Here is a 26,392-nt window from a genome sequence, read left to right as displayed (position 1 = left end):
CCCCAGGAGGCAAAAGGGCAAAAGCCTCTTTAGTCCTAGTATGTCATTTTACTATTCTGTCCCAAGGTCCCTGGTCATGTTGATTTTGTACCACTCCTCTCGCCTCTACTCCATCTACCCCAATCCACTGGGACAGGACGCACATATTTCTCCCCTTTGTTCTGTGTCTCACTTCCTACTTCCTTCCATTGTTTGGGACTTGAATTTCTTAATGGGATTTTAATTTATCTGGCAGACCAAAATTGTCAAATCTGGAACATGTTTACGCAGTAGTCATTGTATTTGGACTATACTAATAACCTCTAATTGACTTGGGTTGGGCATAATTCAAGAATGAACTTCAGAGAATAGTGTGGATTTGTAGAAAATATTCTGTACCAACCAATTTCAGATGGTTTTACAGGTACCTCATCACTCTTTGCTCCCACTGGAGGGTAAATAGTAGTGATGGTAAACATGGGTAGAGTTCATTTATCCAAAAGGACTTCTTCAATATTCTGCTAATCTTCTTTCCTGGAGGAACAGGCATGCCCCTGGTTGACCACAGGAAAGAAAAAGGAATGGCTTCTGAGGAAAGTGGAGGCTTTTGCTCTCTGTTTCGTCTCTTGTTCAAAGACATCAGTTGCACCACAGTCACTAGTGAGTGGGTGACTGTGAAGAGGTTGTGCACTGACACTCATTACATACTTGATTTGCATTTTCTCCTACCATGTAGCTTATCCTAGTCAGAGGGAGATGAGTTATACCTGGTAAATTTTGGTGCTAGGGGAAAGGAGAGGACACCCATGTAGGCCTTTAGCTTTGCCATACTTTAACCCACTTTTTACCTGAGAAGTTTGCCCTGGGATAGTATGTAATCACACAACTATTAATAACTCAACGTTTCAAAGTAGAACCCAATTCCTAACTCCTAACCTGTTTCTCCCTCAGATTGCCCATCTCAGTTAATAACATCACGATCCACCCAGTTGCTCACACCTAAAATCTAGGATTCATCCCAGATTTGTCCTCTTCCCTCGCTCTTCGCATCTAACCCATCAGCAAGTCCTGCTGGCTTTGCCTCCAGAATATTTCCTAAATACATTCATTCTTCGTCTCCACTGTTATGACCCTTGTCCAAAATTCATCATCTCTCACTTGAATTACTTCAAGAGCCTTCAAACAAATCTTCCTCCTTGTTACCTGGATTTTCTCCCACCATAGAACAGCCAGGGTCATCTTTGAAAAATTCGGATTAGATCATGTCATCTCCCACTTAATACTCTCCGATAGATTTCTCCTTATGCTTTTAGAAAATACAAGTACATTGCCATGAAAAAGCTCTGTGTGATCCCCCCTCTCCATACCTTTCCATCCTCTTGGCTCACTCTGCCCCTCACTGACCATGCTCCAGCTACACGTTCTGGTCCTTGAACACCCCAGGCTTGCTTTGCCTCAAGATCTTTGTACCTGCCCAGCCGGTGTGGCTCAATGATTGAGCATCAACCTATGAACCAGGAGGTTGCAGTTCAATTCCTGGTCAGGACACATGTCCACATTGCGGGCTCGATCCCCAGTGTGGGGTGTGCAGGAGGCAGCCGATCAATGATTCTCTCTCATCATTGATGTTTCTATCTCTCCCCCTTTCCCTTCCTCTCTGAAATCAATAAAAATATATTTTTAAAAAGACATTTAAAGAAAAAAAGACCTTTATACCAACCGAGCACTGTACCGGAAACAATCCTTCCTTTTAAATATACCACCCGAACTGTATTAACTGCTCCCCTCTAATCACCCTCTAACATATCAGCCTACTTTATTTTCCTTATAGCACTTAAAAATCATCAAATTCAACTTATTTATATGTTGGCCTTTTTAAAAGTGTTTTTATTGATTTTTAGAGAGAGGAAGGGAAAGGGAGAGAGGGAGAGAAACATTGATGAGAAAGTAACATCTATCAGCTGCCTCCTACTGGGCACAACCTCACCGGGAATCGAACTGGTGACCTCTTAGTGCATGGGTTGATGTTCAACCACTGAGCCACACGGGCCGGCCTGTGTTGGCCTTTTATTGTCTGTCTCTATTAGAACAACCTCATTAGTGCCTGGAAGAGCACCTGGTTCAAAGGGGCACTCAACAAATAATTGTTGAACAGATATAGGACCTTGTATCTTATTTTGCTTGTTTTTTGGGTGTATGGCTCACTCAGAGAATCCATCGCAGAGGAAGCGATGACTGGTAGGGCAGGATTGGGTCTGTCTCAATAATACCACTAAGTGCCTTAATCATTTTGAGTTCTAATGTTATCCCTTTAAAAATACCCTTTGTGGATATAGCACAAGTGCTGAGACCACAGTAGAGAGCTGGGGAAGGACTCGGGATCCTGCGTGTTAGCCATCCCAAGATCTGCGTAGGCATGACCAATCCCAGGCCCCTTTCTTCACAGTCCCCACACTACCCTTTCTGTTGCCAGGCACACACCCTCTTTCTTCTACCTTCTTGTGAACACATCTCTCCTCTGTTGTGCATACTGCTTTGCCCTCAGTGTGTCACACCCTCAGTGTGTCCACACGGACACTCCTTGTAAATCTCAGAACTCTTTCACTGAATAACTCCAACTTTATTTTGGTTGAGGGCTTAGGACAAGGGTGGGCTGCACACATGGACTCTCCGTTGAACACAGATGGCAGGGCTGAGCTTTGTGGGCAGGGGCAGGTACATCAGGATATTCTTGCTGTGCAGCCTAGCAGTGCCCAGGGGCCCTTCCATGTACACAGGACAGGAATATACAGCCAGGCCGGCAGTGGGTGGCAGGTCATTGGTGTCCCAGGCCTGGGTGCTGACGCTGACTGGAGGCAGAGGACTGGGCTGGCTGGTGGGACCATCCTTCAAGGCTCCTGCTAGCGGATCCCACTGGGCATTCCAGAGCTGTAGCCCAATCAGCAGCACGGCTCCTGTCTCTGGAACCGTGGGCTTTGGGCTGCTCACCACCTGGGGACACCAGAAGCTGGTCAGGCAAGGCTAGGAAGCTAAGGGGTCTTCCTAGAGTGGGATCAGAGAAGCAGATGGGGCCACTGAGGGGACAGGATCACCAAGAGGCCAAGTAAGTTAGCTTCTAAGTGTAATCAGGAAGGTTGAGGGGGCAGAATTGGAAGTGAAGGGGCTGCTGGAAGATACCTGAAGGTGCAAAGGGTTGCTGTTCAGCTCCTGACGTTTATGAAGATGCCTAGAGCTGAGGCCTTGGCCATCAGGCACATTCAAGCTAGGCACATGCTGGTCAATGGGGACCATAGCAAAGGCAGCCTCCCAGCGCAGCGACAGCAGCAGGCGGTGCGGGTGGCGAAAGGCTGATAGGTGAAAGATGCGCTTTGGTGCTGCAGTGCCCGCGCCCAGGTAGCGAACCAGCAGCTGCCCACGGCGTGACAGCTGTCGCAGCCAGTGCCAGGGCGGCTGCAGCCAGGCAGGCGCATAGCGTCTCCAAGGTAGGGGTAGGCGGCCAGTCCACAGAGCATGGGCCACCGCTACACAGCGTTGGGAGACGCACGGGGGTGCACCTTCCAGCTGTTGTAACAGGCAGTTGAGGTCCCCCTGCAGTGTGCTCACCAGCTGGCTCAGTTCCCATACCTCCATCTGAAGGAAGCCCTCCACAGCCCGCCCCGCATCGTACCCCATGTCCAACCACCCGGCACCAGAGGCACCAGACTCATCTTGGCAAGTGGTCTGGGTCAGCAGAGCCTGCAGCGACTCCAGTGTCTGCTTGGCTAGAACCAGGCGCTGCCGCAGCCGCCTTTGCCTTTGCTTTTCGGTGTGTCTGGAGCCATCCGGTGCAGGCACCCACGTGAGCGAACACTGTTGCAGAGCATGCAGGAGAGCACGACTCTGGCGTCGCAACAGCCAGGCCTGGTGTCCAGCACTCAGTCCACAGGTCCTGGGTTCAGGTGGTGTGGGCAGTTGGTGCATCTGGGCCTTGCATTCTGACATAGCATCCAGCTCCTCTAGATCTTGGTGGTGGAGGCGAGGAGTGAGAGACAAGGTGGACTCGACCCACCCCAGACCCAAGGGAATAGGCCTTCCTCTGACAGGTTCAGCCATCTCCCCACAACTATGTGAATACTGCCCCCTCCTGCTCCTTTGTTGCCATGCTGTTCACATTCCCAGGAGAATGCGCACTACATTGCTTTTCCCCACCCCAACACAGATACCTGATGGAGCTTACCTGGGCTGGGTATCAGAGTGGCCAGCAGATACTGGGGTGTGTGTGGTTGGTCCCAACTCCCCCTGCTGGGGCTCAGGCAGGCATGTATGAGGCTAATCAGGGCCTCCCTGTCCTTCTTGTCTCCCAAAGGACCCCCATAGAAAACCGAAGCTGAAGATGAGGGTAGAGTCCTCAGTTCCAGTCCCTCCAGTTTCCACCACTTCCCAAACCAAAGCGACAAATGATGTGCCAGTCTCAGTACTCCCACCTCCACCCCTTTCCAGAACTGTCCTGGGGGCAGATGACTACATGGGGGACAGGAAGGGTCTCACCAGCCAGCTCCTCCATGGCAGCATGGGGATTGCTAAGGCTGGCCCACAGCTGGTCTTGCATCTGAAGGACTTGGGTCAGGGTCACTTGATTCCTGGGGGAGGGGAGCAGGAAGTAGGGTTTCAAAACCATTTATATGCTGAGGACTCTCACATCTTTCCTCTCTACTGAGCTCCTGACTCATGCGGGCTCACTAGTCATTGCCACTTGGCACCTAAAATACAACTTGCTTTCAGTAGAAATCATTTCCCTCTACACCCACCCCCCAATTATTCAAGGCAGAAATCTGGGAGCCAACCTTTGACTATTTCTCTTCCTCACCCAATATATACTCTCTACCACTGCTATGACTACCCTAGTCCTACCACCATGATCTCTTTCCTTGAGACTTCCGGAGCCTCCTAAAGCTATTCTACTTGCCTCCAGCGCAGTCCTGACTGGCCCATCCCCTTCAATGAAGCCAGAGTGATCTTTCCAACAGACAAGTAGGGTTGTATTTCTTCTCCTACTTAAAACCCTTTTGTGGTTTCCTACTGTCCTCAGTATAAAATCAGTCCCCTCGCCATGGTCTTAAAGACCCTTTACCACAACCCTCACCTCTCCCACTCAACCCCCCGCATGTCCACCTTAGGCACACTGTTGTCTTCTCCCTCCTGCTGAGCTTAGTTCCCTCTGCTCAGAAAAGCCCCATCTCCACTTAATCTGCCTCTGCTTATAAAGACTCAGTTCAATGCGAGATCCCCAAGTCCTTGGAGAAGCTTTTCTTGGCTTCCCCCTGCCCTCACACTTTGGTGCTCCCTAGAGGTGAATCCAGCCTGTGGGAAAACACTCAGTGTTTGCTTCGGTGCTCCCTAGAGGTGAATCCAGCCTGTGGGAAAACACTGTGTTTGCTTCGGGACTGACTGACTGACTGACTGACTGACTGAGCAGAATGGGTGGGGTCCTCACCAGTGGCCCCTGTGTGCCTGCAGCTTCATTCCATAGAGCTGCCGGTGTAGCAGGAGGCCATGTAAGAGGAGCAGAGGCAGCTTCCTGGTAAGGGGTTGCACATAGAGTTCTTGCTGGGCTAGCTCCACATTGTTGAGCAAGACATGGCCCAGCTCCAGGGACTGCTCCCAGAAAACAGGCATGCAGTGCTGAGTCAGCACAGCTGGAGAGGAAGGAGAGTGCTGAGTCAGCACAGCACAATTGCCCTCTCCCCTTCCATCTGAGAGCCTTTGGGGGCAGGGCTCCTCACCTGGTAAGGAAGCAATAGACTCTGCAGACACAGTAAGCCAAAGACGGAAGTCTCTGTGGACCATATTCCTGCTTGCAGATGGGGCTAAAAGCAGTTCTAACTCCGGGTCTGAGAATACTAAGGGTCAGACATGGGACCAAAATTAATCACTGGGTAAAGAGGGTCAGACAAGTCTAGAGATCGGACTTGAGGCTAAAAGTTCAGGAGTCAGATACAGGGGACAGGCTTGAAGCTAGGGGTTGGTCATGAGACCTGAGAGTTCAAGCTTAGGCCCAAGTGTAGGAAAGGGTCCTAAGAATATCTCTCAGCAACAAACCCACCGTGGACTCCATCCAGCAGTCCCAGCAAGGGCTGTAGCAGCTCTTTTGGCCAGTGAGGCATCAGGTGACAGTTCTCTAGCACCAGCCAGTGCCCTTTGTACATAGCCTGGCCTAGAGTGCTGACCACAGCGGAGACCGGGTTCCAGGCCTCAGAACCCAGGGCTATCACCTCCAGATGCTTCTGCCCCTGAGAACCACAGATAGATGTCAGAATAACTCAAGGTGATACTGGGGTGCCCCAAGGGACTCCGAGTAACGCCACAATGACCCCCAAAGTCTCTGAGTAATCCAGAAGGATCCATGAGACTGTTGGGAGGCCCCACCCCCATCCTATCCTAGCCCATAGGAGCCTGGTTGCTTTGTGGCCAAGAGGTTGGTTCAAACCTGCTCATGCTGGGCAGCCAGTTTCTGGATGACAGCCAGGGGATGCAAGGTGGCTGTGGGGTGACCAGGTGGTGGCAACAGGACCAGCAGGGGCTGAGTAGCCTGACTTTGTTCAAAGGGTATGGTGGAGGGACTCAGGTTCTCATCCAGGGGCCGGCCCAGGAGGCTGGTGGTGAAGTCTGCCAGGGCGCCTGCGAGGCACTCAGGTCTCAGCACGCGCCACAGGATCAGCTTCTGGAGGAGGCTGAGTAAATTGGGCCCAGACCCAGGTATAGGCCCCAGCACTGTGGATGACAGGGACAGGTAAGACTGCCAAACACTGGAGTGGCCTGCCAGGGAGACGCGCAGCCCAGCAAATGGGGGCAGCAGCTCTAACATTCCACATTCGTGCCAGGCTCTCCGCCCTAGCCAGGCTGGTCGAGCCACACCTGGGAGTGGCTTGCTAGAGCCTGTGCTGGGAGAGGCTTCCAGTCCAGGCCAGAGTGCCAGCCTCTCCAGATGTGGTGCCTTCCTTACCTCGCACAGCAGAGCCAAGGCACCCAAGGCACCTACCAAGGGCATGTGGGCCAGGCCCAGTGCAGCCACCGTGCTGCCCAGCAGCTGGCGGGTCAGCTGTGTCTTCAGCTGTAGCAGATGGCTGGGTAAGTCTTTCCCCGGATGATTCTCACACTGCTTCATGCTGTTCAGAGCCCGCTTGGTGGCTGCCAGCCAGTTCTCTGGGCTCATCCGGAAAGGTGGCAGCAGGTCTTGCAGTGGGCTCAGGGCCCTGATAATGGCGATCCCATGCCGGGCCACATGCTGATAGGGTACCCACTGTACCATCTCCTGCAGCCTCAGGTCTTCCAGCTCCTCGCGGTAGGCATGCAGCTGACATAGTTCTGCCTGGTTCCTTACCATGTCCCGCAGGAACTTGGCTAGCTTCTGCTTAGTTGGGTTCTTGGACAGCAGCCTCATCAGGAGCTGCTCCTGCACACAGTCATTGTGGCATGGATTGGACCCTTTCCCACACAGTCCCCTGTGGTCTCCACTCTTCTCCACCCCCATCCCTGGGCCCCTGCAAAGCTCAGCCCAACCCATATAGCAGTCCCCTGAGCACCTCAGTAGCCTCCACAGCTTCGAGGGTATTCAAGGATCTCATCTGGAGGTTCTGCCAGCGGCTCTCGAACTTGGGACACTCCGTGCACAGGATTTCATGCAGCATCTGTTCTTCTAGGATGTCCATGTTCAGACCCAGATCCAGCACATTCAGCACTTTCAGCAGTTCACAACCTAGCACTTGGGGTGATATGGGAGACCCTTAACCCTTCCCCTTGGCAGAGCCAGGGGATGGGGTGCACAGAGAGTGTGGTTCCCTGCTACAGTCCTGAGCCTGTTCTGGGCCAGATTGAGTGAAGCCGGGGGCCTAGTATGTCCACAAAGCTGTGCTGGCAACTTACCCACTGGCCCTCACCTTTTTTCAAGGCACCAAGGGGTTGGGTGGTGCTCAGATAGAGACAGAAGCCAGGCTGCACCTGGGGTGGGCTCAGCTGCTCCCGCTGCAGTAGAAATGGCAGTTCTTGGCACCCTAGTCCCAGCTCCACGTTGGTCAGTAGCACAGGCAGGCCTGTGAGGGGAAAGCAAGGACTCTAGCCAGCACGTAGGCCCCCCCCCCCATGTGCAAAATTTGGCTCTGATGAGCTCCCCTCTACTGAGCAGGGTTCCCTCAGGGCTCTTCAACAGAGTTAGTGCCCAGGATGAAAGTGGGAGCTGAGCTCAGACTGGGCTATGAGAAGCCTGTGGGCCCACAGAGTTGGGGGAGGACAGAAGGGAGACATGGTGGGCAGGGACCAGTTCTTACCTTTGGCAGCTGCCTCCAGGAGCTGAGGACCCAGGTCTGGGTCAGAGCCTGAGAGTACGCTGAGGTAGGAAAAGGACGGAGACTGGGTCTCAGAGGCTGGCCTTGACTCCTGCCTCTCTGTCTCGTCCTCCTTGTTCTCTTGCTCTTGCTTCTCTTCCTCGTCTACCACCTCCTCCTTTCCCTTTTCCTCTGCTTTCTGCTCTTCAGCCTTGGGACTCTTTTCACTATTGTTATCTTCCTCCTCTTCATCCTCTTTATCCTCTTTTTCTTGATTTCTGTCGCCCTTCCCTGTGCAGAAAGATGCAGAGGAGCTCTTCTCAGAGGAGGAATTAGCCTGCTAGGGAGCATTGTCCACCCAAGGGCTCCATCTCATGAGGGACGTCACTTAGGTTCTTTGGGACTCAGTTTCCTTATCTGCAAAATGGGGTTGCTATCAGGGAGCCCTAAAAGTTTACTGTGAAGATGACATGAAATAACACATAGGAAGCATTTAGCTGGCACCTCGTAAGCAGTCAATAAATGTTAGCTATTGTTATTGTTACTCTAAAATTCCAGGGAGGAATTCTGGTCAGTCCTGAAATTGACCCATCTCTGCCTTTCTGTGGGTAGAAGAGCCAGTGCATTCCCCTTTTTGCCAAAGCTTATCTGTGACTAACAACTAAGAGAGACATCGCTAATACAGAAATCAGTGCTTGTAAGTTAAAGGCCATTAACTGTGGAATTAGCCAAGTGATGGGCAGTGTGGCGGACACAGACATTTGGCTAGCCAACAGCCATCCCAAACCCTTTTCCTTTGCCTCCCCTACTGCAGGGGCTGGAAAAGAGGAATACTTATTATTTTTTTTAACTATTAAGAAATTTAAGAATTTTTTAAAAGTATCACACATTTAAGAAGCGGGCAGATGGAGGTTGTCGGGTCTACAGTTGGGTATATTTATTTTCTATTGCTTAACAAATGACCACAAACTTAGCAGCTTAAATAGACACCTGTGCCCTGGCCAGTGTGGCTCAGTTGGTTGAAGCATTGTCCCATGCACTGAAAGGCTGTGGGATTGATTTCCGGTCAGGGTATATACCTGGGTTGCAGGTTTGAACCCTGGTCAGGATGTGTATGGGCGGTAACCAATGGATGTTTCTTTCTCACGTTGATGTTTCTCTCTCTCTCCAAACAAACAAAAACAATACAGTTTATTATCTCAGTTCTGTAGGTTAGAAGCCCAGCACAACATGGCTAGATGCTCAGGGTTACACTAGGCTAAAATCAAGGCATTAACTGGAGTTCTCATCTGGGACTTGGGGCCTCTTCCCGGCTATGGTTTCCTTCCCACTCTTTCCCTGTAGCCCGCTGCACCTTCAAGCCAGCAACGGTTCTTTGAATCCTTCTTGTGTTTCAAATCTTTCTTTCTCTTCTTTGCTCCTTTCTTCTTTGAAAGGCACAGGTGTTTACATTGAGGCAACCCAGAGATAATCCAGGATAATATCACTATCTTAAGGTTGATTGACTAGTAATCTTAATTACATCTGCAAAGTCTCTCTTGCCATGTAACAAAACATAGTTATGAGTGTAACACCGAGGGGGGGGGTGGGGGCAAAGGTCATGAGAGCCAAAATTCTGTCTACCACATCTGGCTATTCAGACTTCTGAAAGATCTTTTGTTTTCCTGACAAATGGAACAGAAATGACTATCAGCGATTCTGACATGATGCTTGGAGGGATAGCAGCCAACTAGGCAACAGATTACCACAAATACAGTGGCTTAAAGCAACAGAAACTTATTCTCTCATAGTTCTGGGGGCCAGAAGTCCAAAATCAAGGCATTGGCAAGACTGCCCTCCCTCTGAAGGCTTTAAGGGAGACTCCTTCCTTGCCTTTGCCAGCTTCGGGTGGCTTCAGGAGTTCCTTGGCTTGTAGCTACATAACTCCACTATTTGTCTCCATCTTCACATGGCTTTCCCTCTGTGTACTTATGCCTTCTCTTCTGTCTCTTTTCTTCTTTAAAATTTTACTTGTATTTATTTCAGAGAGGAAGGGAGAGTTATAGAGAGATTGAAACAACAATGATGAAAGAGAATCATTCATTGGCTGCCTCCTGCACGCCCCACACTGGGGACGGAGCCTGAAAGCCAGGCATGTGCTCTGACTGGGAATTGAACCATGACCTCCTGGTTTATAGTTCGATGCTTAACCACTGAGCCATGCCAGCCAGGCTCTTCTGTCTCTTATAAGGATACTTGTCATTACATATATGGTCAACTCAATCTAGAGTGGTTTCATTTCAAAGTTCTTAATTACATCTGCAGATACTCTTTTTCCAAATAAGGTCACTTTCATAGGTTCCAGGGGTTAGGATGTGGATATATATTTTAGGGGTCCACCATTCAATCCACTACAATGTGATAAGTCAACATGATAACGATCATAGAGCAGAAAGATGGAAGAATTTGGGTGCTTGAAGGCAACACAGAAGCCCTATACTTAACCTCATGCTTATTATAATGTGAGATAAACAAATCCCTATTTGTTTAAGCCATGGTAAGTTGGGTTTTTGTTACTGGTAGTGACAGCAAGGTGGGGGTTGGAGGAAGCAATGAGGGTTTTTCTTTTTCCTACTGGGATGGTGGCTAGGCTATGTGGTAGGTAAGAGGGTGGTTTATCTCATGAGACTTAGACTGTGTGCTCACTGAGCTTTAGTGGATTTATTAGAAGATATTGGAGTGTGCTGGCTACTTCTCTACTTCAATGAGAGAAACTTTAAGGAAATTCTTTTCTGCTCATAGCAAGCAAGTTCAGACCACAGATGATAAGATAGTCATACCCCTGGCTGATCTGCAAAGATGATTCTCTAACTCATGTTGCATGGAATGGGCTTTCCTAACGCAAGGTCCATCCCACTTCTCTCTGTGTACTCCCTGCTTGACAAAGATAAATCCTTTGGATTTGGATACAGCCCAAAGTAATAGGGCCTAAATTCCCTGGCCAACCAGCCTGAGCTCACTACTCAGACTATTTTCTTACAGCTCTGAGATCAAGGCTGAGATTTAGATGGATGATAATTACACCAAGGACTTGGTGGAGCCCCCAGAACCAATGTTAAGAGACAGAAGCTGGAAGGTATGGTTTAAATTCAAGACTGAGAATGTATCAAGATTTCTTGCATTCTTTAATAGCTAAGAGAGTCCTTATGAATGAAATCTATAGTAAAAAGATGAGATATTTAAGGGGGTTAGCCAGAAAAATCTCCCATCTGGTAACAAGTGATCTGGGTCTGCTTAATTTTAAGGCAAATCCTAAGTTCCCATACATTTAAGGCAGACCAGCTACAAACAGGGGACTTCTTACTCAACTTTCCTTCTGTAGGTTGCCCTGGGGGCAATGGGCAAAGAAAATTATACTAGTTATCAGAACCCAGGGCAGCTGACCTGACTGTCCAAGAATTCCATAGCCAGTGAAATAATGCTAATTATTTGCCTTACTATCTCTCTATCTGATATATAGTACAAGCTAGAGACTGATATCGAGTGTTTCTTACCCTTGCCCAGTTTCTAAGCAGGAAGTTTATAGTAGTTATCTTGATTTGATTTTGCTTCACTTTGTATATCAGGTTTGTTGGTATGGTGAGATGGCATGTAATCTATCATAGGTTAAGGAATCACAAGGATCCACATCCAGATCTAATCAAGAGCAATGAATACCATTCAGAGTTTCTGGACTCAGAATTGTATGCAAAAGAGTGTCTGTTAGGCAGTGAATTCATTTAGAGTTACCCATGTGATAGTTCTATAATGGGCATTTTTATAATGGTGCATGGGCACAATGGAAAGTAGTGCTGAAGAGCCAAGGGATGGACTGTAATAATGGCAGCAGTAATATATTAGTAGTAATAAAGACTAACGTTTTGGAGAACTTATTATATAGTGTTCCCAAAAAAATGTATACTAATGTATATACACACTTAGGATAATTCTGAAGGCAGTGTTTATTAAAATACATTTCATTTTCAAAATTGAGCTATCAACTGTTAAAGTGTATATACATTTTGGGAGGACAACCTGTATATTAGGCACTGTATGAACCCCTTTTATGTGAATTACCATACTTAATACTCACAACACTTTATGAGATGGGTATAAGTAAGACCCTCAATTTATTGGCAAATAAACAGATTAAGGAACTTGCCTTAGGTCAACAGCTAGCAAAGGACAAATGACTGACCCAGATAGTCTGATTATAGAGCCTATGTTACGGACTCCTTTATCATACACCTTCCGTTAGAGATATCTGCTATTCTCATCCCTAACCCTTTCTTCTGGGAAATAAACACCCTCCCTCCCTTCCCTTAGAAAATGTTCCTTCTCATACTCCACCCAGATGGGTCGCTGATCCAAGCAGAACCAATAGATATATTTCCCCAGAATTCCTGGACATAGGAACAAATTTGGGTTGTAAAGCTCTGAGTTGTTAGCCAAGTTTCCAGTAGTGCTAAGCAGATCAGGGAAGTGGAAGATCATGGACTGGTCAGACACATAGATTCAGAATCATTGCAATCTGGGCCAAAAGATGTAAATGTGACCTAATTTAATAGGCTGGTGAAATCTGGGATTCCTTGGCCACAAAAATGTAATTATGAAAGGGAATGTCACTATGGCTCCGGTGCCGGGCAGTTCAGACACCCGAGAAACACTATGATTATTATTAACACTATGATTATAAACACTTTACCTCTGCCCTTGGTGGGAACTGGGGCCATGCATCTAGTATGTTCCAGAGGCAGTGGGTTCAGCCAGTTGAGGGCCTGCTTGCTGGGGTCAAGCACCAGAGGCCAACGGCAGCTGAAGTAGTGGGTATAACTTCGCAGAAGCAGGCCTGCCAGACGAGCTGACTTTGCCCGGGGCTTCAGGTCTCGGTCCCACTGGAACTGTTCAGATTCAGAGCTCAGTAAGGACAGAAGGCTAAAGGGAGAGCACGTGGAGAGCAGGGGCGTTTTTGGTGGCGTGATGACAGATTTCTGATTCTGCTTCAGGGCCTGTGCCACATCATCTGGGCCCAGAGTCTCCTGAAAGCCCTTACACACAGCCAGCCACTTTGCCAGTAGCTCCTGGCGCCTTAATGGTGGAAAGGGACCCAGGTAAACGATGGCAGCTGAACACAGGAGGGCATCGCCATACACAGTCATGCACTGCCTCTTCAACTTCTAGTGTGGAAGGGAAGACCAGAGGGTGTGCAGGCCAGTGAGGAGGGTAGAGGCAGAGGGTCTAGCAGAGAGGGAGCAAGGCAGGGTATAAAGGAAAGCATGGCAAAGGGGCAGAGTGGGATAGAGGGAGGCAGTGAGGGCACTGAGAGGAGGAGGAATGCAAGCAGTGGTGCAGAAATGAACTTTGGGGGGAAATCTGGGAGGGGCTGGTTACCTGGAGCTCTGCAGTCCAGGAATGCATGGGCGCGAGCAATGCAGCCTTTATGGGCCACGTGTGAAACTGGTCAGACTGACTCGAATTGAGACTCTCTACCAGATGGCCGTGGGAAGCCTGGATACCTTCCAGCTGTGTAGTCAGGGCCAAATTTCGCTCCAGGATCTCCTTAGACTGGAACTGGTAGTGGGCCAGTTGGGCCTGCTCCCGAGCCAGTGTCGCCTCTACCTGCCGCAGCAGCAGGCCCGTGGGCAGTCCTCGGTGTTGTGCCAGCCTATAGCGCAGAACAGCCCAGAGCCAGGCTGCCAGGCTGGCTGCAGGTGTGCTTACTGCCCGCAAAGCTGCGTCACTCATACCTGGAGCCTTTAGGGCAATGCTTAAGTTTATTATCTCTGAGTCCGTCATCTTCTCCTTGGGGAAGAACACCAGCTCCTGGGAGAGTTTAGGTTAAAAGGAATGGGGGTGACATAGATGCTCGGAACCTTACTCCCTCATTCTTACCTTGTCAAGTGTCCCTTTTACGTCTCTGCTCTCCTCATCCATTATGCCCCACATTCCCTACCTGATAAAAATCTTCAGTGCTTAACAGCTGCTTGGCACTGGCCCAGCCTCTTTCACGGTGGAACAGGTCACACAGTGCATTGGTCACCTGGACCACAGATTCTGGCGGTGCTCGATAGCTTCGTAACTCCTCAAAATCAGTCACCTTCAGCTGGCTCAGGGGCCCAAGAAATGCCTTGCCCATCTAAATGAGGACAAATTCACTCTTGAAGTGAGCTCTTAAAATGCCCTCTTTGTTCAAGGTATTGTCAAGAGGGATCGTCTCCCCTTAGGAGTCCCCATAAAGGGGCCATTCCTCAAGCCATCTTATTACTGTTGTCCCCTCCCCCAGGAGACTCCATGACAAATCACCCCATCCTCTCCTCTGGGCATCCTATCAGGAGCTGTCCTCTCCCAAGAGAAGAGCAGTTCAGGGCAGGCGACAGAAAGAGCCCACCTGCTCCAGGAAAGCCTCATGCTGAGCCCGCAGGGCATCCCACTGCTTGGTCAGGTTCTTAATGAGGGACTCCTGCTGCCGACACTCGGCTAGTTGCCGCTTGTGTAGGATCTTGCTGTGCTCTAGATGATGACGCAATATGCTGAGTTTCTGTGAACAGAGACCCAGGCTGCAACTCCAGACCCTAGACCAGGTGGAAATACCCTAGGGTAGACTCCATGGGCTTGGAACTCCAGCATACTCCTCCCTTAATAGTCAGGGTGATCAAGTTGAACTCCAAATAAGCCACTAATATAGACTGAGCTCTGGAGCTGTCACTTCCTGGTCTGTGAGTTATATATCTAATGATGCAGCCCCAAGTTGGTGGTTGCTTCTCCTGACCTGCCATACAGATCCAGGCAATCTGAACTCAATGCCTACATGTTTGACCATTATGCTACCCTTTTCTGTTACTAGACCCACTAATGGCATTTGTCACAGAGACAGTTCCCTTCTTCTTGAAACATTTTTCTCCCTGAGTTTCATGATACCGTGTTCTCCTTTGGCTTTCTCCAACTTCTGAGGCTGCTCTTTCTCAGTCTTTTCCTCTGTCATCCCTTAAATATTCCTCAGCAATTTTTTCAGGGCCCCTTCTCTACTCACCCCACATTTCAATGTGCCCTCCCTAATCTCATGGCTTTTATTACCATTTATATTTTAACAACTCCCAAGTCTCTATCTCTAGCCAGATTTTTCCCCAAACCCCTCACCCTGTATCTATCTGCTTAGTAGAAATTTCCTCTTCGTTGTCTCACAGGCCCCTCAGACTCCACATGACGAAAAATGTATATATTGGCTTCCTCAGATCTCTTGCAATCTTACTCATCCATTCATGTGTTCTTTTTCTTAGAATTGTGGCAAAATACACCCAAGTTTCCCAAACCTAATTGCCACCCTGACTCCATCTCTTCTCTTCCCCTCAAACCCAAAGCATTTCCTTTCAATTATACCTCCTAACATCTCTCATGTCTACTCCCATCCCCAATACCCATCACCTATGCCTATGTTCTCTTCACTTTTGACCTTCTATACTGGCTTCTACTCTTAATCCCCACCTCTAATCATTTTCCATGCTGTAGCCTGATTGGTTTTCTAAAAACCAAATATCATCATCGTCATGTCCCTTACCACACCTGCCAATCTTTCATTTGGTTTACAATGCCTCTGTGACCAGAAAGCCTCTACTCATTTTTCCAACTTCATCTCCTTTTCTTTTCCCATTACTCTACTCTCCAGCCATCCCTGACTTTCAGTTCCTCCAATGTGGCACACATTCTTTTGCCTCTGGGCCTTTGCATATGCTGTTGCTTCAGCCTGTGACATTCTTTCTCTCCACTCCCATTTATGCAAAATCTTACTTAATCTTTAGCTATCAACTTTGATGTACTTCATTCATTTGTTTACATATTTAAAGAATGTTTTTGAGTGCCTACTGTGGCACTATGCTTTCTTTAGAAAGTCTTTCTTGATACTTCAGAGTATCCTGGACTTACTCTGTCATTACACACTGTTTTAATTGCCTGGACTCATTTATATCTTCCAGTAATCTAGGCACCATAAAAGCAAGGACAGTGTCTTATCTTTCTTATTAGGAGGCAATCTAACCTAATATTAATAGTAGTTAACATTTATTGAAACTCTTACTATGTGCCAGCACTTTTAAATGCTTTACATGTAAGATCTCATTTAATGCTCACTCTAAATATCTCTGGATTTCAGTTTTCTCATCTGTAAAATGGGGGGAGGTGGGGAATAGCCACCTCAGAAACTTGTGGCAAGGATTCTATCTATCTATCTATCTATCTATCTATCTATCTATCTATCATCTATCTATCTACCTATTTATCTATCTATCCATCCATCTAGATGTAAACATAAGATGTAGATGTAGATGTAGACATAGACATAAATATTAATGAATGCCTGGACCAAAAAAATGTGGACTTCAATTAATTTTTGTTGAGTACAGTAATGAATAAATGAAACAACTGAATATGAGAGAGAAAAGAGATATAGTTATCCAGAATAACTTCTGGGATTTGGCTTAAATGACTAAATGAATGATGGTGCCATTTCCTGGGGTGGGGAATATTGAGAGAAGCACACACTATCATGGCTGTTGAGTAAATGACCAAGGGATCTGACACTGATAGAACATTCATGAGAAGAGGAGGATCAGAGGGAGAGGTGACCATGAGACTGTAATCCCTGCCCCATTCCTGATGGAATCTACAGAGACCTTGGGGAGCATTCTGAACTTTACACAGTCAAGCTACTAGGGGAAACCAGAAGCTACACTTGGGTTTCATGTGTTTAGAAGAATCAGCCAGGTCTCAAATGTGTTATGGGGAGTTTTGAGTCTAAGTTCTAAAGGAGGTGGCAGCATGGATTTAGAGAGATCTCATGGGGGAAAGGGGACTCTCCAGAGATAAGAACTAAGGTTCAGTTTGGTTGGTTCCTCCAAAATCCCCTTTTGGGCTTCTGCTTTGGACCATAGTCTTTTCCCTCTTACCTTGTAGGACGCTCTCATCTCCTGTTTCAAGGTGGAGACCTGGTTGATGTGGATATTGTGTTGTTCAAATATTGTTGTCAGATTCCCCAGGGCATTGTTGAACCTGGAGATACAGTGACCCAGTGAGTGTATTTGAGAGAGCAGAAGGAGGTACACGGCAGGGAATGGGACCACTCACCGCTGAGCCTTGTTCTTCATCTGTAGGATCATCTGTTGTTGCAGCAGCATGAAGGTCTCCAGGAAGTCTAAGAAGGTCTTGGGGGTGACGAGTGGCAATTCAGGGCACAGGTGCCCATGGTAGCTGGCAGCCGAAAGGTGGATGAAAGCCATGGCTTTGGCCACACTGGGAATTGAGGCCTGGAGGTCTGGGTACTTCAAGGTATCTGCAACAGGCATGACTTTAGCCTGGGCTAATGAGCTTGTAGAGGAATAGGAAAGGAAAGGGACCTTTTCTTGGCTCAGAAAAGAGGGCACAAAAGGTGAAGGGGACTCACTAAGTGAGAGAGAGAGAGAGAGAGAGAGAGAGAGAGAGAGAGAGATAATAATCCTCTACAGTCTGGTTGAGATGAGGCACAGAAAGGTAGAAAGTGCTCACCATCACCAAGCGGTAGATTCTGAGCACTGTCCAGATGGTGCTGAGCCACACTGATCAGGGAGTCTTGATCCCAGGGTTCATAGTGGTCAATGCTGGTGATGGCCAGTTGGAGGAGTCTCCGGAAAAGGGTAGAGGGCAGTTGTTTGTGTGCCTGGTCATCTCCAATCAGGATGAACATGTGCAGGTGGCTGCACACTTGTTGGTAGAACCTGTGGGCCAGGAGCTCAGATACTGTCCTCCCCTTTATCTCTATTTGCCCATGCATGCCCCACAGTCCCAATCTTGAACCCATAGATCTGATCTTCTGAGCCCTCACAGCAACCCCTACTTTTCTTTTTGGCCTTTTGGCCAGAATGGAGCAAGAGCAGAGAAGCCCCTAGAATGGGGCTCTTGGCCTCACCTCTGCAAAAGCATTTCTTTCTTGTTGGTCTGCTTGGCATCTCTGAGGAGATGTTCTTCAATGTTTTCCAGATGTGCCTCTGTGTACTGGTCAGGGAAACTGCCTGAGCTTGCCAAGGCCAGCAGACGATGAAGAGTGGTAAGATCCACATCGTTGGGCACCAGGAGGGCCACTGGCTGACCTAACATGCCAGCATGCCAGCTGGCATCCCATAGACACTGGAGAATGGCCTTCTCTGGCTGACATGGCAGATAGAAGATACGGGCCTGACAAATGTTAGCTGCCAGAATGATGGCAGTACAGCGCCCAGTGCCCAGAGCCCCTGAGAGCAGAAGGCCATGCTGCCGGGGCCTGGCCAGCACCCGGACCAGGCGGGCCACATGCTGGGCCATCGAGTGGCACCGGGCAAGGTGGGGACTCAGCTTTAGCTGAGCAGCTGATGTGGCCAGCTGCTCCTCCAGGCTCTCCCACTGCCGTTCCAGGTACATGTTGGGGCTCTCAGAGTTGGAACCCAGTATCAGCTCCTGACTAAAGATTAGGTCTGAGGGCTTTTCCTGGGGACAGAGTAGTAGCACTGGTAGCAATATGGGTGAGTCCAGGTCCGACTGGGATGTCTTCTGCCACGAATTCTTGGATCTCTTTATTTGAAGTTTGTAACTGGAGGCCCTTGTGCCTTCCTCCTGATTTATCTTTTGACTTATGTTCTCTGTGCTCTCCCTCTCTACTGGGGCTATGGATGATGCATGACCTGAATCGCTGGAGGGTGGGCCCGTGGTGACCCAAAGGTCATAAGTGTCTTCTTCTTCTGTATCACTGCCGCTATTGCTTAAGTCCTCCCATTGGGCCAACTCCCCTTCAGACTCCACTTCAGGCACCCTCTCCTCCTCTTCCAACTCCTCCTTCTCCTTATAGCCCTTGTCCAGGCTTTGGGGCGCTGGCCCACAGCAGAAGACACTCTGAGCTACTTCTAGGAGCAGCTTGGCACAGTAGTCACGTTCCCTAGGGCTGTCCAGCCGGTCACAGAAGGTTCTCTGTGCCTCATGCAGCCAAAGGCGCACCATGTTGCGCATGGCCATCATAGTCAACAGGCGGGTGCCACGCAAGCCTGACACCCGGCGCAAGTGCTCCTGGTGGTTGGGATAGTCCAGAAAACCTCGGGAGCCCGTTCTGGTTGACACCAGCTGAAGGCTTCCCAGTAGTTGGCTCACAGAGTGCAGGGAGAAGTGGTAATGTGGGTGGAGGGGTGAAGGCAAAAAACAGCTACTCACAATCTCCCAGGCCTCCATGGAGGCACAGATCAGGGCTCTTGCTAGAACACCCTCCCGCTCCACACAGGGAAAGCGTTCAAGCCAGGCCTGGATGATAGGTGTGTGCCTGCTGAGCAGCATGGCCAGGGTCATGTCGGCCAGGGCCAGCACTGTGAACAGTCGAAAGAGGCGGGGGCACAGTGGGCACTCACAGAAGCCTGGCACTGTAGCTGTGGCAAGGAAGTTGACTATAGGCTGTAGTCTCTGCAGTTCCAAGGTGCTGTGGGCACACACAGTGCCATTCATGGCCTGGCGTAGAGTCTCCAACACTGGCTGACAGCTCTTCTCTGGATCTGTGGGACATTAAGAATAACAGTGAGGACATGCTTGCATCCACGTGGCAGTGTCACCCTGTTCCTCTATCCCTGCCTCGCTCAATTTACCTCTGAACACATAGGATTCTGAAGGAATTTTGTGCATCTGATGTGTTGGGGTTTGGTCATGTCTAAGTGGTTCTCTCTCCCACACACTCTCACTAAAAGTGAGTAATTTCTTCTCTCTTCTCCCCCCAATCCTACCTTTATGGCCAATTATTCATTAACTGAAGGTTAATTAATAGGGAAGTTTGGAAGCTGAGATGCTTGTAAACCTAATCTGACCAAATTTGGGGTGGGCGGGGGGGGGGGGCGAGGGATGCAGTCATCACAGAGAGTGTGGAGTTATATCACATGCACACTTTCATAAAGTCAACTTTATTAAGATATGACTAAAATATAGGTACCCTATATAATAAAAGGGTAATATGCAAATTGACCGAATGGCCAATCACTGTGACGTGTACTGACAACCAGGGGGCAGACGCTCAATGCAGGGGGAGTGCTGCTCAGCCAGAAGCCAGGCTAGCGCAGCAGCAGTGGCAGGAGCCTCTCCTGTCTCTGAGGCAGCGCTAAGGACCAGCATGCTGAGCAGTAAGGAGCAGCAAGCAGGCGGGTGGTAAGGAGCAAGGGCTCCTGGACTGCAAGAGGGCGCAGGCTGGGCTGAGGCCCTCTCCACCACGGAGTGCATGATTTTTCATGCACTGGGCCTCTAGTATAGATATAAAAGCCTAATAGGCAAATTGTCCCCACAGGAGTTCAACCAGGAGATCCATCACTCACTATGATGTGTACTGACCACCAGGGGGCGCGGAATGAAGGAAGGCCCGGCTGGCAGCTGGCAGCAGGGAAAGGGAGGCCCCAGCCGGCAGCCGGAAGGCCCTGATTGGCCCTGATTGCCGGCCAGGCCTAGGGACCCTACCCTTGCACAAATTCATGCAACAGGCCTCTAGTATAAAATAAAATGTAGGTATTTTAAAAGTATAATTCAATGAACTTTGACAAATGTATGTACCTGTGTAATCACCAACCCGATGATATTTAGAACATTTTCACCACCCCAGAAGTTCCATCATGCCCCTTGCAGTCAATCCCCCCACTTCACTGTCCCAGGAATTTCTATCTGATCTAATTTCTATCACTATAGATTAATTTGCCTATTCTAGTACTTCATATAAGGGGAATCATACACTATATGCAATTTACCATTCTGGCTTCTTTCGCTCAGCATGATTCTGAGATTCATTCATGTTTTGTGTGTACCAGTAGATTGTTCCATTTGGTTGCTGAGTAGTAGTCTACTTTGAAAATACCACAATTTGTAGATCCACTGACAGACACTGATGGGCACTTAGGTTTCTGCATTTTGACTATTCAGGATAATAATGCTGCTATGAACATTCCCATATACATTTGAGAACATAAATATGATTTTATTTCACTTGGGTAAATACTTACAAATAGAATTGCTGGGTCTCATGATAAGTATATATTTAATTTGATAAGGAACTGCCACACTCTTTTCGTAGTGGTTACATCATTTTACAGTCCCATCAGCAAAGTGTGAGTTTCAGTTGCTCTGCATTTCCCAACACTTTCTATTCTCAGTCTTTCTAATTGTAATCTTTCTAGTAGGTTTGAACTACTATCTCATGGTGGTTTTAATTTGCAGTTCACTGATGCCTAATATCATGGAGAATCTTTTCATGTGCTAATTGGTGCCATATCTTTCTTTCGTGAAGTGTCTGTTCTTTTGTACATTTTTTTAAAATGGAGTTTGTTTCCTTATTGAGTTGTACATTATTTTATATATTTTGAATATAAGTTCTTTGTCAGATATATGTATCATGAATATTTTCTGTCTATGGCATGTATCTGTCCAGTTTGGGCAATACCACTTATCAAAGAGACTGTTGTTACACTGTTGTATATCTTTCCCTCCTTTGTCATAAATTAATTGACAATATAAGCGAGGATTTATTTATTGGATCTCTATTCTATTCCAATGACCTATTTATCAGTTTTTATGCCTGGAGGTTCAGGCTTCCTGGAGATATTGCCTCCCTTCTCTCCTCCCAGCTCCTCACCAGAAGCAGCCAGGTGCAGATCCTCCAGCAGGAAGAGGAGTGAGCCTTTAGAATTCAGGGGCTGCCCAGACCTTGGGCTGGCTTGTGCTTGGCCCTGGACCCCTTGGCTCAGCAGAAGGCGAAGGTGGGTGGTACAGAAGGCAGGGTGGATGGGGGTGTAGATGTAAGGGTGATGTGGTTCCACTAGCACCTCCACAAAGGCTGACTTCCCTGTTGCTGCCTCTCCAGCCAGCAGCACTGGGTGTCCCTCCGTCAGAAGCAGGTCCACCACATACAAGAGTCGTTCAGTCTGCAGGACAGGAGCAGGACTTACTGTGGCAGCTCCGGACAGTAATCCAGCTGAAAGGAAAGGTCTAGGGATCTTGTCTTAAAGCTCCACTTGCACAATATTTCGTGTATTCTTGCAAGTGTGAAAACATAGCAAAGAAAGGGAATAAATAGGCCTAGAACGTGGACTCTCCCAGGAGAACCCCTTGAGCCCCAACCCCAGCCACTGTCCTCACACCTGGGGAGAAGGACTGAAGGTGCCCAGAGATCCCTTGATGCGGCTGCCCACGTATTGCCCAGTGAAGGGGACCAGAGTCCCATCTTCCGGGCATAAATGAAGATCAAACACCGAGGCTGAGGGCGATGGCTCAGGATAATTGGGGAGGTAACTAGTAGAATCCCTCAGGAAGGTATCAAAGGCGGGCCAGAGCCTGCTCAGACAGACACACAGGCAGAAGTGTCAGAGAGTTACAACAGTGCCATTTGTGACACACTCCACCCTCCCGGACAGAGATCCCCTGGGTTTAACTCCCACCGGCCAGTCCACCTCAGCCCTCTGCATCCACCACTCCCCACCCCTGTAGATACCTGGAGGGAAGGTGGGCTCCAAAGCCCCAGATCAAGGCAAAGAGAAAGCTGTTGACAACCAGCAAGTGCTCCCTGCGCTTATTAAGCACATCACTGCTGTCAGCCTGGGCCCGGGTAGGAGAGCTGCTTTTCGAGGACTTGAAGCTCGGGGTTCCGGAGTCACTATGACTGAGGTCTTCTGCAAAGGACACTGTGGCCAGAATAGGACCCCGGTAAGAAGTGGGGGCAGGGGAGGAGAGTTGGCTCGATTACTTCTCACTTTCAGTCCCCAAGCCCAAGTCCACCAAAGACCCTAGCCCCCAGGCTCCAGCCATATGCTATTGAACCTCCAGGCCTCAGAGATCTCAAGCCAGCCCTCTCTTTCCCTTCCCTTCACCTGGGACATGTGTCTCCTCATCTATGTGTAGGTGGAGGTCAAGCAGGCAACGCAAGAGGCGAGCCAGGGTGGTGATTTCAGCCACACCTGGGCAAACAGCCTTCTGCCCGTGTGCCTGCAGCACGGAGCTGGCACCCTGGCGGGTGAGGAATCGGAACGTTGCTGGCACCAGCACTTCAGCCAGGTGGTTGAGTTCGGTGACCGTGTGGGGTTGCAGGCAGTACTCCTGAGGCAGAGTTGTCATCAGGGCTCTAAGCATCCCCTTCCACGTCTGCTCCCCACCACACCAGACTAGGGCACAGCGGCCCACCACTGCAGGGGGCATTCCTGTGGCATCTCCCACCTCCATCAGGAAAAAAGTATCCGGGGATCGTTCTATCTGCTGACCACAGGGGAGGATAAGCTGCGGGGGGTCACGCAGGAGGCAAGTGACAGAGTCCAGCCAAGCAGCACTGGAGACCCCATCACATATGATCCAGTGCTGGGTCCCCACTGATCCCTGGGCCTTGCTCTTTGGGTCCACAGCCTTGCACTGACTGGTTGCACGAAGCAGCCTGGGGAGGATGCCTTGGTGCCAGCAGGGGCCCTCTTGCCATCCCAGGAACTCCTCGGGGCTGAGGACGCTGGGATACAGGTGTGTAATTTCCACAGGCAGACGGCCCTGTGTTGAGGTGTCCTCCATGGCCGCCAGCCGATTCTGGATCGTAAATAGGCTGTGCCAACAAGTGGTCTTGCCGCTGCCTGCAGGGCCCAGGAGCAAAATGCCTGAGGTGTGGCCCAGGGCCTGGCTCAGCTGCTCCAGGGAACCCAAAATATCAGTGCTGGGATGCAGGCCGGCCTGCTGCAATTCCTCCACCAGTAGTGGCTTCCTCAGCCCGTGGGCCACAGGCTCCACCAGCACTTGCCTGGCCCTGGGGAAGATCCCACAGAGCAGCTCTCGGAGGTGGTGAAGGCGGGGCCCATCGAGGATGCTAAACAGAGGTGAGCGTAGCAGGGCACGCAGTAGGGCCCTCTCCTGGGCAGCAGCAAGGCCGAGGGACAGCTGGGATGTGGGGTCCTCCTTGGCCACATTTAGAGCCTGTATCGTGTCTGCGAGGACCCGCTTGAACAGTGGCAAGCGGCAGGACAGGGGCCCAGACACCAGCTCACGCTCTAGGGAGAAGAATTTGGATAGGCGGGTAGCCAGGAGGGAGGCCTCCCGCATCCCTGCGCCCAGCAGAGTCAGCTCTGCCAGTTGCTGCAGGTTGGGCAGTGTCAGTGCCACAGGACGCAGCAGCAGGCGCAGGTTGGCAGGCACAGCAGGGCTCAGGGAACGCAGCGTCAGGAGACAGCCATAGCCAAGGCGCATGTCCACGTGGTGTCTCTCAAAGAAACCCCTGCCGAGGAGCTGGGGGTGGGTTGGGTCAATGGTACTGGTGCTTCGGGAAACCTGCCGGTACAGCGGGGCATAGAGTCCGTGCAGCTCAGCCAGGCGCTGGCCCAAGGCAGAGAGCAAGCCGAGTGGCAGGTGCTGAGCGGCCTCCAGCAGCAGCCAGGCGCCACCCTGCAGGGCGCCGTTCAGGTAGTTGCTCAGACTTGGGGCCTCTATCTGAGGCAAGCAGGGCATTATCACCAGCTGACGCCCCAGGGCCTGTGCCAGGCTCTTCACCATGGCTGCCTTGCCCATGCCATCAGGGCCCAGTAGGGTCCCACAGGCCACTTCCTCCAGGGCAATAGTGCCAGGGCTGGCCATTCAGGCAGCAAGCTGGGCAGAGACCCCAGCCTGGGACCCAGGTACTCATAATTGTACAGGAAGGACCGGCCCAGCACATCTATCCAGCATGCAGCTGGTGACAGAGAGGTGTCCGTAGATGCAATGGTCTTGAGACTCTGTAAGGGGCTTTGGGAGATGATGTGAGATGAACCCAGGTGGTACTTGAGTTGGCGGGCCCAGTGGAAGTCTGTGAGATCACTGACCTTGTGCTCCTTCAGCAGCTGTGCTATATCCCGGTGAGTGACGGCCATGGCCACTAGGGCACTGAGCAGGCTGGTCTCACGGACAGAGGGCAGGGGATGCCCAACCTGGCAGGCCTTCTGGGTCCGTACAAAATGCACCAATACCTCCAGCTTGCACACATGTCTGCGCACCATGGTCAGGGTCTGCCCCTCAAGCAGAGCCTCCTCCATCTCGGCCCGCCATACCACCTCCTCTGCCACCAGCACACACTGCCATGGGAAGGCCTTGACTAAATCCAGCCAGTTGTGGGCATACAGTTGCGAGGACAACTGGCTTTGCTGGGGCAGTTCCTTGTCTAGGGATGGAGTCAGAGCCATACTGCGCTGCAGACGGGCAGCCACACAGCCCTGCAGCCTATGCACCAGTGCCACACGCAGACCCTTCTCCAGGGAGGTCAGCCACCTGGGGAGATCTGAATGCAGAAGGAGGGGCGGCTGCAGCTTCACCTTCTCCCCACCGGCGCCGAGCACCGCAAAGCCCTCCACCTGAGTCTGTAGGCTTGGCTTCGACTCCGGGGCATCCGTGTGCTCACCAGTCAGGCTGGCCTGGAAGCTCACAGCCAGCACGTGAGGAAAACAGCGTCGTACCCATATCTGGGCCTCATCGGGCTCCAGTCGGGCGACCAGCAGGTCCACCAGCTCACTGTCACTGAGGAAGAAAAGGCGGGGGAAATGAACACAGAACTCATAGAGCACGCTCTTCAGAGCCGTAATGATGCCCTCCAGCTCCACCGAGCCTGCTTGCAGCATCTGTTGCAGCTTCTGGCCTTGGAAGGAAGAGTTCCGCTGAGCACCGGGCACCACGAGTGACAGAACCAGGGGGTCAGCCACAGAGTTCTGCATCAGGGTCCGGTACTGATCATCTACGGCCTTGAAACGGGAGTTCTGTGGTGAGGGAAAGGGGAAAAGTGAGGGTGGATGTGAAGAAGCACCTCCCCGCACCTCTGCACCCCACTGCTCAGCAGCCTCTGTCCACCCTGCCTCACCCCCCTTCCCTACCAGATCAGAACTGGGAAACTGGATCTTCATCTCATGCAGAATTTTATTCAGAAAAATCCACTTCTGCTGGAAAGTCACCCACACCGCCAGTATGTCACCTGTGTGAGCAGCCAGAGCAACACTAGGGGAATACTAGGGTTCTGGCAATGGGGTCCAGCCTGTTCCTGACCTCTCAGGTTGTCCCACCCCAAAATATCCTACTCAGCAGGACCCAAGGACCTTGCCTGG

At 50.2% G+C, this 26,392-nt stretch overlaps 1 protein-coding gene across 1 annotated transcript in view; it reads right to left on the bottom strand.

Moving 5' to 3' along the window:
* Positions 1-2,011: 2,011 nt before the first annotated feature.
* DNHD1 (dynein heavy chain domain 1) overlaps positions 2,012-26,392 on the bottom strand; it is a 67,312-nt gene continuing 42,931 nt past the window's right edge. The window contains 25 exon segments of the mRNA XM_014533319.1: positions 2,012-2,970; positions 3,157-3,980; positions 4,196-4,345; positions 4,507-4,598; positions 5,453-5,654; positions 5,742-5,858; positions 6,062-6,248; positions 6,446-7,411; positions 7,542-7,720; positions 7,896-8,048; positions 8,283-8,570; positions 13,003-13,474; positions 13,689-14,120; positions 14,251-14,433; positions 14,686-14,835; positions 17,237-17,339; positions 17,415-17,619; positions 17,832-18,040; positions 18,232-19,831; positions 21,940-22,228; positions 22,445-22,637; positions 22,795-22,984; positions 23,171-24,883; positions 24,886-26,050; positions 26,165-26,262. Of these exon segments, the coding sequence (XP_014388805.1) occupies positions 2,617-2,970; positions 3,157-3,980; positions 4,196-4,345; positions 4,507-4,598; positions 5,453-5,654; positions 5,742-5,858; positions 6,062-6,248; positions 6,446-7,411; positions 7,542-7,720; positions 7,896-8,048; positions 8,283-8,570; positions 13,003-13,474; positions 13,689-14,120; positions 14,251-14,433; positions 14,686-14,835; positions 17,237-17,339; positions 17,415-17,619; positions 17,832-18,040; positions 18,232-19,831; positions 21,940-22,228; positions 22,445-22,637; positions 22,795-22,984; positions 23,171-24,883; positions 24,886-26,050; positions 26,165-26,262 (10,514 nt within the window). The 3' untranslated portion in view covers positions 2,012-2,616.

Source organism: Myotis brandtii, unplaced genomic scaffold (genome assembly GCF_000412655.1).
Source record: "Myotis brandtii unplaced genomic scaffold, ASM41265v1 scaffold966, whole genome shotgun sequence".
NCBI classification, from domain to species: Eukaryota; Metazoa; Chordata; class Mammalia; order Chiroptera; family Vespertilionidae; genus Myotis; species Myotis brandtii.
Note: the sequence above shows the minus strand (reverse complement) of the source record. Positions and strands in the feature narration are given on the sequence as shown.